Source organism: Bombus vosnesenskii, unplaced genomic scaffold (genome assembly GCF_011952255.1).
Source record: "Bombus vosnesenskii isolate JDL3184/JDL3185 unplaced genomic scaffold, Bvos_JDL3184-5_v1.1 scf7180000013264, whole genome shotgun sequence".
NCBI lineage: Eukaryota > Metazoa > Arthropoda > Insecta > Hymenoptera > Apidae > Bombus > Bombus vosnesenskii.
In genome coordinates this window covers 3695641-3711514 of record NW_022882924.1, presented here as the reverse complement: position 1 = coordinate 3711514, position 15874 = coordinate 3695641, and the positions used below count along the sequence as shown (strand labels likewise).

General features: G+C 41.2%; 1 protein-coding gene across 3 annotated transcripts in view; it reads left to right on the top strand.

The window, feature by feature from the left end:
- Window positions 1-15874, top strand: part of LOC117241051 (lachesin-like) — a 283131-nt gene that overhangs the window by 201244 nt on the left and 66013 nt on the right. For all 3 annotated transcript variants that reach the window (XM_033507043.1, XM_033507047.1, XM_033507041.1), the window contains 2 exons: window positions 8495-8702; window positions 8966-9127. In XM_033507043.1, the coding sequence (XP_033362934.1) occupies window positions 8495-8702; window positions 8966-9127 (370 nt within the window). The remainder of the gene's footprint in view (window positions 1-8494; window positions 8703-8965; window positions 9128-15874) is intronic.

Genomic DNA, 15874 nt, shown 5'->3' with positions numbered 1-15874 from the left:
GAGGCAGACGTGCCGCAATTTTGTTCCATTATACTCGTCGGAAATTACAACGCGAGGACGAAATACGCCGAATATGAAGAACATAGATGGTCGCCTTGTTTGTCATCGATCTTTCGTCGTTCGTTATCTTGAATATAAGGAATTCAAATTTTCCGCGAATTATAAAAACAATTACAGTTTTACCTTGTTCAGTTATTTTTTCATTTATCAGTTATCGTATCTGTAGGTGTACGGTATTGTTTAAATTGCAAAAGAAAGGCCGATAAGCAAAGAATCGATTTAACGCAGAAGAAAAATTCTTTAATAAATAACGCATCTTTATATTCTACAACGAAGAAGAAGGTAAACGATTGCTTCGTATAAAATTTGTTGTTCCATATATAGCGACCTTTAATCAGTACGCTGCGATTGTTCGTGAATTTATGCAGAAATGTACTGGATACGCGTAACATGCAAAAATGTATAAAACATCCAGTAAAGAGAGTGAATATTCGTTATAATATTAAAGTAAAGTATTCATAATATTTTTAAAGAATGAAATAAATCTCTATTTAATTCTCGTTTCTTTTATTATGTTCACGTGAACGTGAATTTGAATAAACATCCGCAGTCTACTAAAAATATTTTAGAAATATAATGTAATTTAGTTTGGTCCGTCGTATAAACAAGCCATCTTCATTTTGTAAGTATGAAATTAATTTATCATTATACAGGATCTACCAAGTGCTTCGTAACTTATTAACTTTTTCATACTCGATGTTGAATATACGCAGCATCGTGCCCTTTATTTAGCTTACTAATCGATTAAACGATAAACGTACTTCTTTTCAGTAAAATTGGTCCCAAATTTTAATACGTCGTGTCCTCTTTACAAAACCAGCTGTAGCAAAACATGTTTCTGTTATTAACGATTAACAAACACAATATTTCTCAGAAGGTAAACGAATTCAGTTCTGGAAAAGTAAATATGTTCTTTATCAATCTTGATATTTTCGTAATTACAAGCACCATTCGAAAAACATGAAACGATATCGCCTTTACTTCCACTTACATTGAACTCCTTATGAATGTATTAACGCGTTATCAAGATATTAGAATACAATACGTGTGAGACACGACGAGATCAAAAACATTGAACACGTTGAAACGCGAGTCCATTATTGACAGAACGGAAAGACGAGGGAGGTGAGCTCTTCCGGTAAAAGGGAAAAAAGTGGAGGCAGCACGGTTGCGCGTACTCTGTAATTAGCTAATTAGGAAATGAATTTAATAATTAATTTGCTAACCGAATTACAGCGGTGCGATCGTGCGTCGTCAGGCGTCGGCGCCACGACGCGCCGACGATTTGGACGTCGCGTGTCGCCGTGAGTCGCTTCTCGTGGTCTGTGAAATTATTTTTAATTACCGCGCCGATAAATCGTCGAGTTAACTCGTGCTCGAGATCCGAAGGAAATAGTGTCAGATCGTGGTACATCATCCAGGAAATGTATTCTTCGCGACGAAAAACATCAAGTAAGAAGGTAGTGATAACGTTTATCGATTAACGCGAAACTTTCGCGCCAGAGAATAATTCATTTCTCGCCACCTTCCTTCATCCTCTTTAATCGCGTCCAACATAGAATTTGCTACAAATTGATTCTTTCTAGATCCTAGATAAAGTCTATCATCGTCTATTGTACATCTTATCGAATCTTCCTTTATTTAGACATTTTATTTAGACATAGATTTAGACATTTCAGTACTATTGGTCATTTCAAATTACAGGTAAGATTGCAGACGTAGCGACACATGTTTTTGAGAACGACTCATGTTGTCGTTTAGCCTCGGGACACGGACACCGCCTTGAAACATAACGATAAACAGACTCCGAGCAAAACAATGTTGCCGCTACGCGCAACCGTCGATCAAAGACGAATACAAATTTTCCGACTTTCCCCCGACTAGTATAAATAAACGGACGCGATCGCGAACCAATCAGTTATTATCCGAGTTATCATACGAATTATTATACGAACTATTAACAGTGACTAACGGAGTATACGAGTTATCGAGTTATCCGCGAGCGATCATACTCTATTTTTACGAATACGAGCGTCTCTCGACAGTATTTATATTGTTTAATTTATTTAATTTATTCCAAATATATTTGACGTTGCAACAGCAATCTCTCGTTCTCGTTATTCTATATTATGATCCTCGACACTATTCACCACACAGATGAATGTTAATTTTCTCGAAAAATTTATTTTTAAGCTACAACATTTTCGCTAGAACAGATCGCTTTATTTCGAGAACATGATTCTCTTATAGCTGATATTTTCAAATGTGTAGATACCTTTAATGTAATACGAGTATGTACAACCCTGAAATATCCTGTACTTTATCAATCTAGGTACATCCAGAGTTAAAAATAATCGTTATCGGCTATACTAAACGTTATCCTCGGCTAAACAAAAGCATAGAATACAGATAGCATAGAAGCATAGAAGTTACTATATTACTCATAATAATAATAATAATAATACAGTAATAACTACGTTAGTAATCTATAGATTACACTATTTATTCTATTACAATGTCAAAGCAATTGTTTACGCCTTTCAAGTTTGTTATCAAATTAGAAAGTGGAGGAACTATACGTATAGTTCCCACTGGGATACTGCAAATATCAATACTAATCACATTCCGTAATACATCTTCAACTTTCTCAAGACAATAAGGACGTTCCATCGCGTTTGAGTGAAGCAAAACTTCATCCTTTCAGAGTTCCAATCTTTCCCCTTGATCTCTCCACCAATCAACTTTCCCCTCTAGTCTCCGCTTCTGAACTACGGAAACTCCCTTTACCCACGTCAACGAATCGATTCGCACATTTTAAAGAAGCGTCGAACGACAGGCGGCAAAGGGAATGAGTAAGTTGCTCCCATCTGGTCTACTAGACGACATGTTCGGATTCCTCCGACGACGACCAGCTGTCAGCAGATGTTTCATTCGTAAAAAAAAAAAAAGAAAAGAAGGGCGGGGGAGAAAAATATGCCACAACAACGTTAAGGCTAAAAACCGCGAAGAAATATAAAAGCGACCTTGTGGGAAATCAAGTTCGGTCTAATGACTGTGCCGGCAAACGTCGGGAATATTTTCGCAAAGTTGATTAAAACGAGCAACTCCCCTCCTCGACGCTAAACGTCGGGCCGTTGTTGGAATTGCGCGTCGATTCGACCTTCCTCTCCTTTCTCCTTGACTCTATCCGCCACTCCTGCGTTCCCCCTCTCCGTTCTAGCATTCTCTCTCTCTCTCTCTCTCTTGTTATGTTCTCCAGCCACTCGGTTACTTTTTCTCCCTTCGCCCCATTCCATGCGGTGGTTAATTAAATTCTAGATCGACTGGTCGATTGTTTTAAGAAACTCCGCGTAAACTCCAACGACTATTGCCCCCTTTCCTGTCCCTCTTCCCTGACTTTCTTTTTTTATCTTACGCCACGACTTAATTTCGGACGATATTTAAAGAGATCGAGGAACATTCTTGCGGAAACACGAGCAATCGATCGTCCTTTTGCTCTTCTCTTATATTTCTTTTTTGAAGTACGCGAAAGTGCAAAGTCCGAGATACGATGACTACAATCAGTATTGGACGTACACTCGTACTTTCCAATGAAATATTTTTCTTTCTATCAGATTTTACATTTTTACTTGGTCCGAATTCGTTAGCGCGTAAATACTACACCATACGCGATAGTGTACCAATATTCAGTGTAGCCGCTGTACTTTCATCCAAAAGGTCAATTTGAACAGCTACGCTGCTCTAAGGAATTCCTCTATCGGAAAAAGGAAAAAAGAAAAACGAAGATCCGCCTGTAACCAGGTTGATGTATTCGCGAGAGTCTTTATTAAAACACATATAGCTGAAGTGCGTTTTATCGAAGCTTCGCGAAAAGTATTTTCACGGATGACCACCAGGCCATGGTTTCTAACATTTTTTATAGTTCGCAGTTTGCATCTAAATTAGTATTTCCCAAACCAGCCTCAGTTCCCAAAAGTTCACCATGTTCGTTTCTGACCAACTTCCCCCTGGCTCTTCTCAATTTACTCTTTCTTCTCGTCTTTTCTTCCTCCTCGTTTCTTCTTAACCAACCCTGGGCTGCAGCACTTTCGAATTTCACCTTGCAGCAACGCGCACCCGTTACAGCCACTGTAACGACTCTCGAACGAGAGCGAACGAGTATCGTTTACGAGGCTGAGAATTTTCTCGGAGGGTTATTACTCGCCGGAAAAAATTTAGAGCCACGCTGTTGATTATCGAGCGTGCGTAAAAAAAGAAGTATGTAGATGGTGAAGAGCAACGGGTTAATGCTAATGTCCTTCCTCGAAAATGCGCCTCATCTTCGTTGCAGATAGGATCTCGGACGACAGCGCTTTAGAATTCCCTTTAACACACCCCTTTCGCTGAAATTCGAATCAAATTCCGAAGGATTTACGAAGAGTCACGCTGGATAACGACGTCTGCTTTCCAAAAGGATGAACGAAGATGTTGCTAAATTCTATACAATCTGAATTTGACGAACTGAAACCGAGTTCCTTGGCAAGATGATAATTATGTAGGTTATCGACCGGTTCGTATAAATGAACTGAGTAATTGGCTGACATTTACGGCCAAGAGATCACGTTTATATTCAGCTGGAACGTTTCAGCTGGTCAAATGGAGATTCGTTGTGAATGTCAACGGCACGTCGGTATTGTAGACTGTAGACGACTGACGAAGCACGTATTTAAAGCGAGACAAGCGTAGATTCCGTAGAGAGTTTGTAACATTAAGATGGCACGTGACTCGTCCTGCTTCCGAGCTACCAACAACTACGGTCGCCGAGTAATTGCTGTCATTCGAAACTGGACCGTGATGAGACGGGTGAACCGCGTTCCGGATGGTTTCAGGACATATCATCGATGGTTAATGTTAATCTAAAAGACACAAAATAGTGACGACCGAATGTTGAAAACACAATGGTCGAAGGAAGTATCGGCACACCGTTGTATTCATTGTACAGCATTTACGTAGTAATTAAATTAGCTCCAAGTACATTAAATTTTGCATCAGTTAATGGTACTTTCTCGTATGACTGCGAAAATTTGATACCATGAAAATGAAATATAAAACCTGCGGCGAATATTTTCCGTAGCCACTGTATGTTCTAGCAACGGAACGCGTCTTTAATTACGTTTATTACGTACAAGCCTTGAGTCGGGAGTGGAGCAAGAAGGTTGTAAACGATATTTAAGTGGCGAGAAATTAGATCGGAATCGGTGAACAACCATCGACTCGGTTTTAAAAAAATGTTTCCCGTGAAATTGAAAAAAATTATTTCTCTTCCATTTTTGAAGCGTGTTTTTCCCTCCCTTTTTTTTCATTTTTGACGAGTTGCGTTTATTCCTTTTCCCGTCACCTTTTATCGGTTTTATACGTGCCGGTCATTTCGGAGTACAAAAAAACTCGATTTGGTTGACAGCCGCTGGCACACGAACCCAAAAGTGATCGGGCCAGCACGATGAACGCGTCGATCTATATTGCACTGAATCATCCGCGTGACTGTCGATAGATAGCAACAAGCGCGAGCAGCCTGCACCGTTGATTTCTGTTCAAGATGAAAGTGTCGAATCCTACTCACAGGATAGCCGTTACTGAAAACATCAAACACAAAAGGAGGAACTTTCTAAAAATAGTTTCCAGTTCAATAAACGTCGACAAATAGTTTGTGAAATATCTCTAAAATTTAGTATCGCTACCTTTACAAAAAAAAAGGGTAGAAACATTGGTGTTTATCAAGAAACTTCCACAAAGGCAATACCCACTTAAAAAAAAAAAAAGAAAAGAAAAAACGAAGAGGCAAAATCGATCGAAGTTTCTTAAACAGGTTGACCGCTACAAAAACTCGCCGCTACCGACATAACGCTTTTTCCTCGCGATATAAAGCGTCAGTTGCCAGTATCGCGGCGGCAGTTGAGCTTGACTTTGAACCAGTGCCAGGGATTTCAATCGAGGCCGCAAGCGGCGCGAGCTTTACCTCGAGATCGTTTAAAGGCCAATATAACGCCGGCAGCCACCTTTGCGCATCAGAGAGCCGGCTCTCGTTTTCTCGATCGAGCGCCATTCAGTTTTCACGATCCATCGCCCGGGATTGCGACCAAATTTTGGTCAGTAACTGTACCTTTGATCCTTTAATAATCGGTGTAGAACGAACGATATTTCGTATGAAATGGTAGCGTAGTAGATGATTAATGAGTTTGAATGATTCATTTGGAAAGGAACGCGGTTAATGACGACGTGATTATAAAGGGAGATGGAGGAGACTACCGGTGGAAGTTTCGATATGATGGAATACGAGGTACGTTGGATGTAAAGAACGACGTATATGACTACACTGGAAACTAAGGATTAACCGATTTCAACTAAGCTTTAATCTTCCTCGATATGGCGTTCCTCCAAGCGGTTGTTAGCTGCCTCGTCTGCGCTCCTTTGATCCTTTCGATAAATTAAATCAACGAATCGAGCCATCCGCTTTGATCGATGTTTAGCGTAGAAACAATTTCTGCGTAATTTCCTAGTCGTATGTTTTTAATCTATGTTCGTGTTTCGGAAGTTTTCAGACGAAATGCTCAGAGGTGTTTTTAAAAATCGTTGTAATCGAACAAAGTCTTGGTCGGTTGCTTTAATTATTCGCTAAGATCGAGTAGTTTGTGTCTGACTACGAAAGGAACGATTCTACCGAAGCATTCTTTCGAGAACAATTAGCAAAGTTTCAAATTCTGTTGCACGAGTTTGAATCGTCGAATGATCTGCCTCTCGTCGAGTCGCTTAATTCCCCTGGCATGGTACGCTTGTTACGTAATTATGCGAGCAAGTATTCTCCAGGAAAGATAAAAGAAAATAATCAGTGCGACTTGTACAATGTCTTCCGAATAGTTTCCCTTACAAATAGAGGGAACCGTCGCCTCTTGGAGCATTCGACTCCCTCCTACTCTCAAATGAGATGAGAAGGGACCAGAAACAGGAAAAAGGAGCGTAGAATCTGTTTATATCTGGCTGGTTTATGTCATAAAATCGATTAGAAATCTGTCGTTCTTCGTCACAAAGACGTTCTTCGAATAAATTTCCAATGAACCAGAGCAATGGACCGATCGTGCCACGAGAAAAGAGACACAACTTCGTCCGTGTGACGAAGGTGATTCGTCAAAAACGAAGAAGCCGAGAGTTGTTAGAACGTTACCTTCGTACGGAGATACGACTAAATGTATATCGAGAAAGAAAGGCGAAGAAGGAAAGAGGTGGAAAAGCAAAAACAAGGAAAAGTGGCGCTTTCGTGCAACGAAGCGTTCTCGAGCGTTGGCAAGGAAATGAAAAAGAAGAAGTAGCGTGGCAGGAGAGCACGGCGAATGGGAGGGCAGCCAGTTTAACCCAGAAATCCTCGAAAGTGCATAAGCTTTGTCGTGGAATGAGCTTAGTTAGGGGAACGCTAGTCCAGCCGAGCGTAAAATACGGTCGTAATAATGTTTGTTCATGTTGAGGTTATTCGATGTGTAAACAGAGAAAACTCGTGGATAAATTGTAAGGCAGAAAATATATTTAAATAGAAGTGTAATTATAAGTAAGAATACAATTTGAGCTAGTCCAGATCCGCACGCTAGCTGTGTTACCCAATAACTGAAAACCCCGAAGCCAACGTCGCCTGTCTACTGTTTATGGTCTGTCTTCGTCGCAGTCTTTTGTTTACACGCTGTCGATGACATCGGTGCTTGAGAAAACTAAAAAGACCGGATGTAGAGTTTTCTTAGAAGTGGTAACCACTTCAACAGTTCATAGCATTTCTGATGCAGAGAGGGTTGCGCAGCGTGTCGTTGCGGCGCAACCCGGCGCTGGCCATCTTCTTTCTCTCTTCGGTTGTTCCCAGCTTGTTCCCCGCATCGGGTTCCTCCACTTGTAGAGCATCCGATGGATCGCGACCCATTGACGAGCGGAAATTTGAAAGATTTCGCGCGCAAAGTGGTCGCACGAATCGCTCGTTTCTGGCTCGTGTATCAGGAGATTCGATATACCGTTGATGGTTCTTTTGCAAACTATGGATTTCCTCTTAAAGTATTCGAACTATATCGCTACAAGTAAAGTCGAGGCCGCTGAAATTGATACGCGAATTTACTTTTTTTCTTTTTACTTGATCGTATGTACCGCTATAAATTGATGCACGTCTTCTTTTCAAATAAAAATTGCAAGTCCATTTTCTTTGATACGGTCGAAAAACGATTATATCGACTATATCGAGACCAAGTGATCAAGACCGAAACTTCACCGCTAACATATTTAATCGTCTTAAATTTAATCAACTCGGTTATGGCTTTTACTCCTGTTTAGTTTCTCAAATAGATGAAGAAAGAGCTTTTTGCCTGTATCACTGTAGAAGAAAAGAGACGAAGAAAGATCTGAGAACATTATCCAATTTAATTCGCAGGTGGCGTGGATTCACGTAGGTCGTCAAATGCTCTTGACCATTCACAAACACGTGGTCGTGAAGATACCGAGATTCTCGGTGTCCCACGACAATCAGAAGACCTGGCTGCTTCACATCAACAACGTGCAGCAAGACGACCGAGGCTATTATATGTGCCAACTGAACACGAACCCGATGATGAGCCAGGTCGGCTTCCTTCAAGTTGTCGGTGAGCATATTTAATCTTCTTCCATCGACTTAAGGCATGCTGTTGTTACATTATTATGTGCGTCGAAGACGTCCGAGCAGCTTTAACGAGAATCCATCGCGAAACGTTCGATAGAATTACTTTACGGAAGAAAAAAAGCGATCTTTTTACCACCGACGTGACAAACGATATTTATACTTAAAAGCTTTGTTTGTCGAACTAGGCAACCTATCAGCTTCTAATTAGATCTACTGACCTTCTGTGCTTCTCTATTTGTTTCCAAGTACCACCGAACATTTTGGACTCGTTGTCCACCGAGAGCACAGTGGCGGTTCGTGAGAACCAGAATATTACGCTGACGTGCAAAGCAGACGGATATCCAACGCCAAAACTGATGTGGAAGAGAGAAGACGGCCAGAGTATAAGCATCAATCGGCATTACAAAGGTGAGCGTACAATTTCTCGACGAGTGTCACGAAGTATAAGACGAAAGACTGTAATCGCGTGTGCCTCATAGAGAGAACCGAGCTCCTCGCGTTAATTATACGAAACGATGCTTTACAAGCAATGAAAGTAATTCTCAAGTTTCCACTCGTTGACCGGCCGTTTAATTTCACCAATTAGCGAAAATCGCAGGGAAACAGGAAATTTCACGAAATGCTGTATTTATTCAAGCGCGATTCTTCGAATATTCGCGCGCCGCTGTTCGTCTCAATTAGCGCAGATTAAACGAATTGCGAGCTGTTACGTATAGTTTATAACATCTTCGATTTAAAATCGTGTTGTTTTCGATGCTACAACGTCAAAAATCTCGTTTGCATAACGTGTAAACGTTAAACATTAATCACCAATTATCGCGAAAATAGATTTACGCGCTGATACCGTGACTCGCGAAAGTATTTGGACACCTGTACAAACTTTTTATGGATATAACGTGTACGTTGACGTATTTTGAAATTTTCCTGCCGCTATAATATGTCACGACAACCACGATTACTACGTTGATGAAATTTGAGACGAATTTGAAACCGTACATAAAAGTTACATGTATGTATAGAGCGTTATATATAAAGCGTATATAGAAGTCATTGAAATGAAAATACACCATCGTATTTGAGTAGTTGATTATTCATTGTTTGTACCGCGTAATCATTTTTATCCAAGTCTTCACTTGCGATAAATGTATCGTAGCCTCTATGTATACATTCAAATCAGTTTGATATTTTGTCAATATAATCACGATGATCGTACGTCGTCATAATGTCAACGAAATTTCAAAATGTTTCATTTATCGCGCATAATATAACTCTAAAGGCTTTACTATAGTAAACACTCGAATATGTTCGCGAGTCACTGTACATACCTATAAGCGTAAACTGTGAAACTACAATTTTCAAAATATTGAAAATAAATGAAGCAACTTGTTCGATCGTTGAAATAAAGCTGTTTCCATTTCCCAGACGGAAGAACGTCTGATTACGGTTTCCGTACGAGTCGGAAACCAACGTCCCCGATATTCGCGCAATCAGAAATCCAAACAATCATGTTCCGAGTCGTTCTACTGATAAACATTAAAACTGGAAGCGGCGGACAGATGTTCGATTTCCGGTGATTAAAGCTCAGAGTCAAACGTGACGTTAAAATAGTCGCGAACGTACGTTGGGAACGTCTCGTCCGCAGCGTACCGCGTACGTGTAATCAATTCGAACGAAAGAGAAAGGAGAGGAAGGTAATGTCGGCGGACAGTAACAGAATCGGAGTATTCCGTTGCTTTTGTTGCTCCGTTCGTCATCGATTTTACACGTCAAACAACGAAGCCTGCGGCAATGTTTCCGGTAATTTCCCTAATGCAATGGGACACGTAAATCCATTCTCGCCGACATATTATTAGTATTACGGTAATTACTCGTTTGCATGGCCACCGTTCTCTAGACTCCTCTCCTCGGTTTACGTGACTGTCGAATAAAACAAAGCTTGTCGCGAGTACATATTTCTGTTACTGAGCTTTACCACGTCATTGTCTTGCTTCGTTATCTTATACTTCCGACGGAACGTCGTTCGTATCGTGCATCGCGACGTTTCAAAATTATAAACATCGTTCCAGTTCGGTTCAGCGACGAAATGTTATATCGCGATTAGTGCCCGTTAATTGAACACGACTTTGAACATCAGCTGATATAAATCACGGATTAAAAGCGACAACAGCTGATGAATATTTCAACAAACGTGCGACCCCGTTGCCGCGAAAGTGCGTTTAATAACGAACGTTTTGTAGATCTCACGCCTGATACGAGATCGTATAAAGTTATGGGGCGGGGCGAACACCATGAGCGAAACGACGCTGGAAAATTGTGAATTAATTCCCTGATGCTTTCTCGCGATACGAAACAGGCTAATTTCTAATACATTTATTGTACAGCGGGGTTCTCGCGATCTCGCATGCCAGGCATTTATTTTTAGACCGCCAGTCACTCATCGCACCTGATTTCACTGGCACGTGTTTGCTATATAAATTTTTACCACGAGTCACCCGTTTTTGTTTCTCTTTTTTTTTTTTTTAGATTTCGTTTGACGAAAATTTCATACGCCGTTTGCGTTATTTTTTTTATTCGCGGTGGCCATTCGCATCGCATGCGCTATGCTCAAAGCATCCTCTGTTTCCACGAAGACAATCGCGGACCGATTACTCGCAGCGAACGGAAGCATAAAAAAGAGGACGAAATCGAGTATGAATTTGATCGAATTTTCGTTTGTAAAATACTCAAAAAATTGCACTCCCGTGGTTGCCTCGTAAAGCTCGTTCGTAGATGATTGCGATTCTGCTCGCCCATTTATCATTCGTTTTCCAACGAATGTTGGAATATGGTTACAACTATCTCATCCACTTCTTTGTTTACTAATAACGATGTTTTCAAGTAAAAGATATCACGAAGGTGAATAAAATTACGTGATCGTGTTATGGATAACAAGAAAGAATTGTAATTGGAACTAGTAAAGTTACAAATAATTTAATTTTAAAATTCTGGAAAAATGATAGCTAAAAACATTCTCAACGTGACTATGATATACGCAATATATTTGACGTTATATTTTTATTGACTTCTTGATAAACGACTATCGTCACACTTGAGAACAACGTGAAAACAGCACAGATCCAGTAGGAAAATTCCCAGCGGTTGCAGTTGGTCCGGTAATAAAGCGCAATAAACTATATAAGCTCGCCCTTACCAGCGCATTATTAGAAATGCAATTAGCCGCCCATGCAATTTTACTCATTACCATTTCACGCGAATTTCAACTTGTCTCTTTTTCTGCCCCTCTTTCCATTCCATTACGTCTACAAATAAGTTTCAATGAAAACGATTCGAATAAAACTTTAATATCAATGTTATCCTATTAAGAATTCAAAACTGTATGGTATCGTCGTCAAACGGAACATCGGCAGTGTTTTCTCTTCCATTTCCCTCTGATTAAAATATGTGACGAACAACGTATCTTAAATAACTCCACGACAAAAGTTGGACTCATTGTCCTCGCTGTTCAAGTCTGGCTATTACTAACGTCGATATCGTAGGATCAGGAGCGAATGGGAAACTACACTTTCTTACAGCATGAACACGACTGATAAATTTCATTTGAAATTAAAATTATATTAAGCAGGAAGCAAGCAATCAATTCAGCGGTTTCAAAATTTACAATATCACGATTCACTTACTTTTCTCTCGTTGATTATCAACGTGCAATTCTTAACTCTTTCTTTCTTTAAAACTGTTTCTGCAACGACTCGATTCTTAATTCTCGCGGCTCGCCCATTTGCCTCGGTTTATGTATCAGCTGATCGATACGATGCGACGCATCGCGTCGTCGCGACGGTTACACGTTTCCTCGCCGACAATTCTTACTTTTCTCACCTTTCTCCGACAGTAACGGCTCCGGTGCCGTCCGAACCGTCGCACATGCACGTACACGCTCCCTACAGTATTATTTTCCGAAGTAAGTCAGAATAGACTTTTGGAATTTAAGTTTAAGATTGGATAGTCGTTGGTTGAAATTACCTAGGAGAAAATTCCAGGTAGGTTTGCCGCGTGCGATCCAACGCAATGGACTGCGAACAGCTATAGTAATCTCCTTCTCTCTCGCTCTGGCCATATTATTAATAATGCAGTTGCGTGTTTGCACGGACGTGACTGTTGCCGGCGTGCGCAGCATTTTCTCGGATATGTTCGTGCAAACTGGGAACAAACAAGCTGTGTGCCGAGAAATTTTCATAACGACCGGTTGCTCTCGTGCATACACCGCTTCCGATAGCTAATCTAAGAAATCGCGACTACCAAACTTGTCAGATGGATCGATGGATCGTGCGATAATTTGTACGATGAAAGAAAAGACGAAGTGAGGTATGTCGTAAAAGAGCGACACGACGGTCGATATTATTCTCGATATCGTATTGACAATATTGTATTGATCGTCCAGAGAAGTGCATACCATAATCTCGAGAATGTTAAATATTGACAATAATATCGATGATAAAGTTGATCGTTACATCGCTCCTTAGCAACCGTGATATTGACCTTGTAAAATATGCAAGCTGAAATCTGATTAAAGCGAAAGATTCGCGATTCTCTCGAAAAACGTTCTTTTTTTTCACGGACGATAACGCGATTATACGTGCTCGTGATACGTGCACGTGGCTCGTCACGGTAAGAGCGACAGAAAAAAACGTGCCAATGCGAACGACGGATAAACTAGACAGAATTTGCAAGAAAAACGGTAGAGAAACAAAGCTCCGGCGGAAGGTCTTTTTTCTCCGGCTGGCTGCTTCTTAAATATTGTATAGATTAATCAACTCCGGAGCGCGGTGCTACGCCGCTACTGCTACGTGGCCGGCTGCCAGTGGCGCAATGGCCAGGAGTGGGGATAATCAAGGGGCGGTACAGAGCGGGATGCAGTGGCGGCGACGTGAAAATTATGCGCGCACATGGCATATCCATGAAATATTCACTGGATGCTAAAGATGCGTGGCGTTCTCGGTAGCTGTTTTCGGGGAAGATTAAACAGAATCCTCTGTCAGCGGTGCTCGGCTAATTCCTCGTGCTGTTTAGTTTCGTAAAAGATAAAGGGAAAGTTGACGTGAATTGATATTTTGCGCTAAATTTTCTCGGTCGTACGAGGAAGAAGGAGGCCGTGTCTTACGTTTAACTGTTTAAAATTTTCGGGACCTGTAATACGAGCGAGGATAAAACTTTAATGTGGCACAGCCTAGTTCCGCTACGTGGGATAATTCCGTGGCTAAGTTGACCAACTTCCGACAGTCCTGGTGGACTCTCTGTCATCGTAAAACTAGATGGATTAAAACCAGTCAGTGCTATAGATCAGCGAGGTCCTCCGGGAAGAACCGTGAGTCCTGGCGTCTCGGACACCGAAGCATCCGAATGTCAGAATGTCCCAGGTGGCGCAGACATTAGCCCACGGGTAACGTACACGTGCACCAACCGCTGTGTTAGGCTGACGGAGCTGCTGTGGTTTGGCTGTGAGAGGTCAAACGTCCCTCTATCGGTTGCAACTTGTATTCGCCTAAAAGCCTGATGACGTTTTACGTGGCATCGTTGCCACTGGTACTGCTCTGTTCTCGATACTCTCAGGAAACACGATCCAAACGGGTTGCTTGCAATTTACTGTTAATCGATACTAGCGAATAATTTAATTAAACATCAGAATATTCTCTCTTCCTCGCTGACAGCGAACCGTATTTCAAGATTAAAATATCTAAACGATTCAGCTGAAATTATTACTGATAGGACGATTAACATTGACCGACCGATAAAATAAACGACTGACGTTGACGAACGAAACTAGGTAGCCGACATTGAAACAAACTACAATCGGAAAAAAGAAACAAACGAGAGAAACAAAAGAAACAAACGTACAATGATGGAAAAGGAGGTCTCGAACGTATCACGAAGATAAGATGCTCGTAACTTTGGTAGCATTGGCACGAGCCAGTGTCGGTCCCGCTGGATTATCGGAAATTCAACATCATCCTGTCTCGTGCAAGTAAACACGATTGAACCGAATCATCCATCCGGAAGATTACGTAGGAACCGATCCGATCGTAGCTGGAATTCGAGGCTTTCGCTTGAATCCGTATAGGAATCTTGGACACGATTCTTGCACAGTCCTTCATAGTACAGAAAGCTGCATTCTGTCTGCATTTTCTTCAAGTAGGAACTTCACCGAATAACAATGAACGATGATCGCTGTTTCTCGATATTCATCGAATTAGAATAGATCGGCTAGAGAAGTTTCTCTCCCTAAATCTTCAATCAATTCGATAAACAGAAAGGGAGGCCAGAAGTTTGACAGTATCCTCATAGAACAAGCAGAATTTCTCGAGGAATGGAAAGATACGAAAAAGGTTAACATTCGTTGACTGGATAGTGAATTACGTTTGAGAAAACTTGAAAGAAACGAAATAATTAGCGGTGAAACCATCGTACTCGGTAACTGGAGACGATAGTTCCGTTCGTTAAGCCGTGTCAACGTTTTGTTGTTCGTGATTAACCGAGCAAAGACCTGAAAGTAGTACGAAAGCTTTCGAGCTTCCAGCTAGGATGAATCGCCTGGGCGGAGCTTCCAAATAAGAAAGGTGTTGCTCTTCTTCTTCCTCTGTTTCTTCTTCTTCTTCTGGTTGCGGATTCTTCTCCGCTCTAATTTCTGCTAATTAAAGCGGTCTGCGCTTTTCCAAAGCGTGTGTAGCGGCTGCACTACGCCAAGCGAAGTCATAAATACTGCGAAAGAAAGAAGGAAGAGGGAAAGATGGCAAGAAAAGGCAACGCTGGATGGAAAGGTCACGGAGAAAATATAATATTGTCCGTCATGTACACCGGCTGTTTTCTTCGCCATCGATCGTTAAATCTCGCTTGATCGAAACGATGAACGAAGACGCAGTCGAACCAGCTCGTTCCTTTTTCGCGGCAAATTGTCTTGGCCATCGAACGGCCATCTACTTCTACCGTCAACTTCTTTCGTTAATTCCGCTTTCAGCAATGAAACTTTGCTCGACATTGCCAGTGGATTTACCTCAAGCTCAAAGCTCTTTGAAAAAGATGGTCCGCAATGGGACGTCGCATCGGACACGTTACTCGGAGAGCCTTGTCAAGCTTTTCACGATGGGTTAACGCAATTTGGATGTT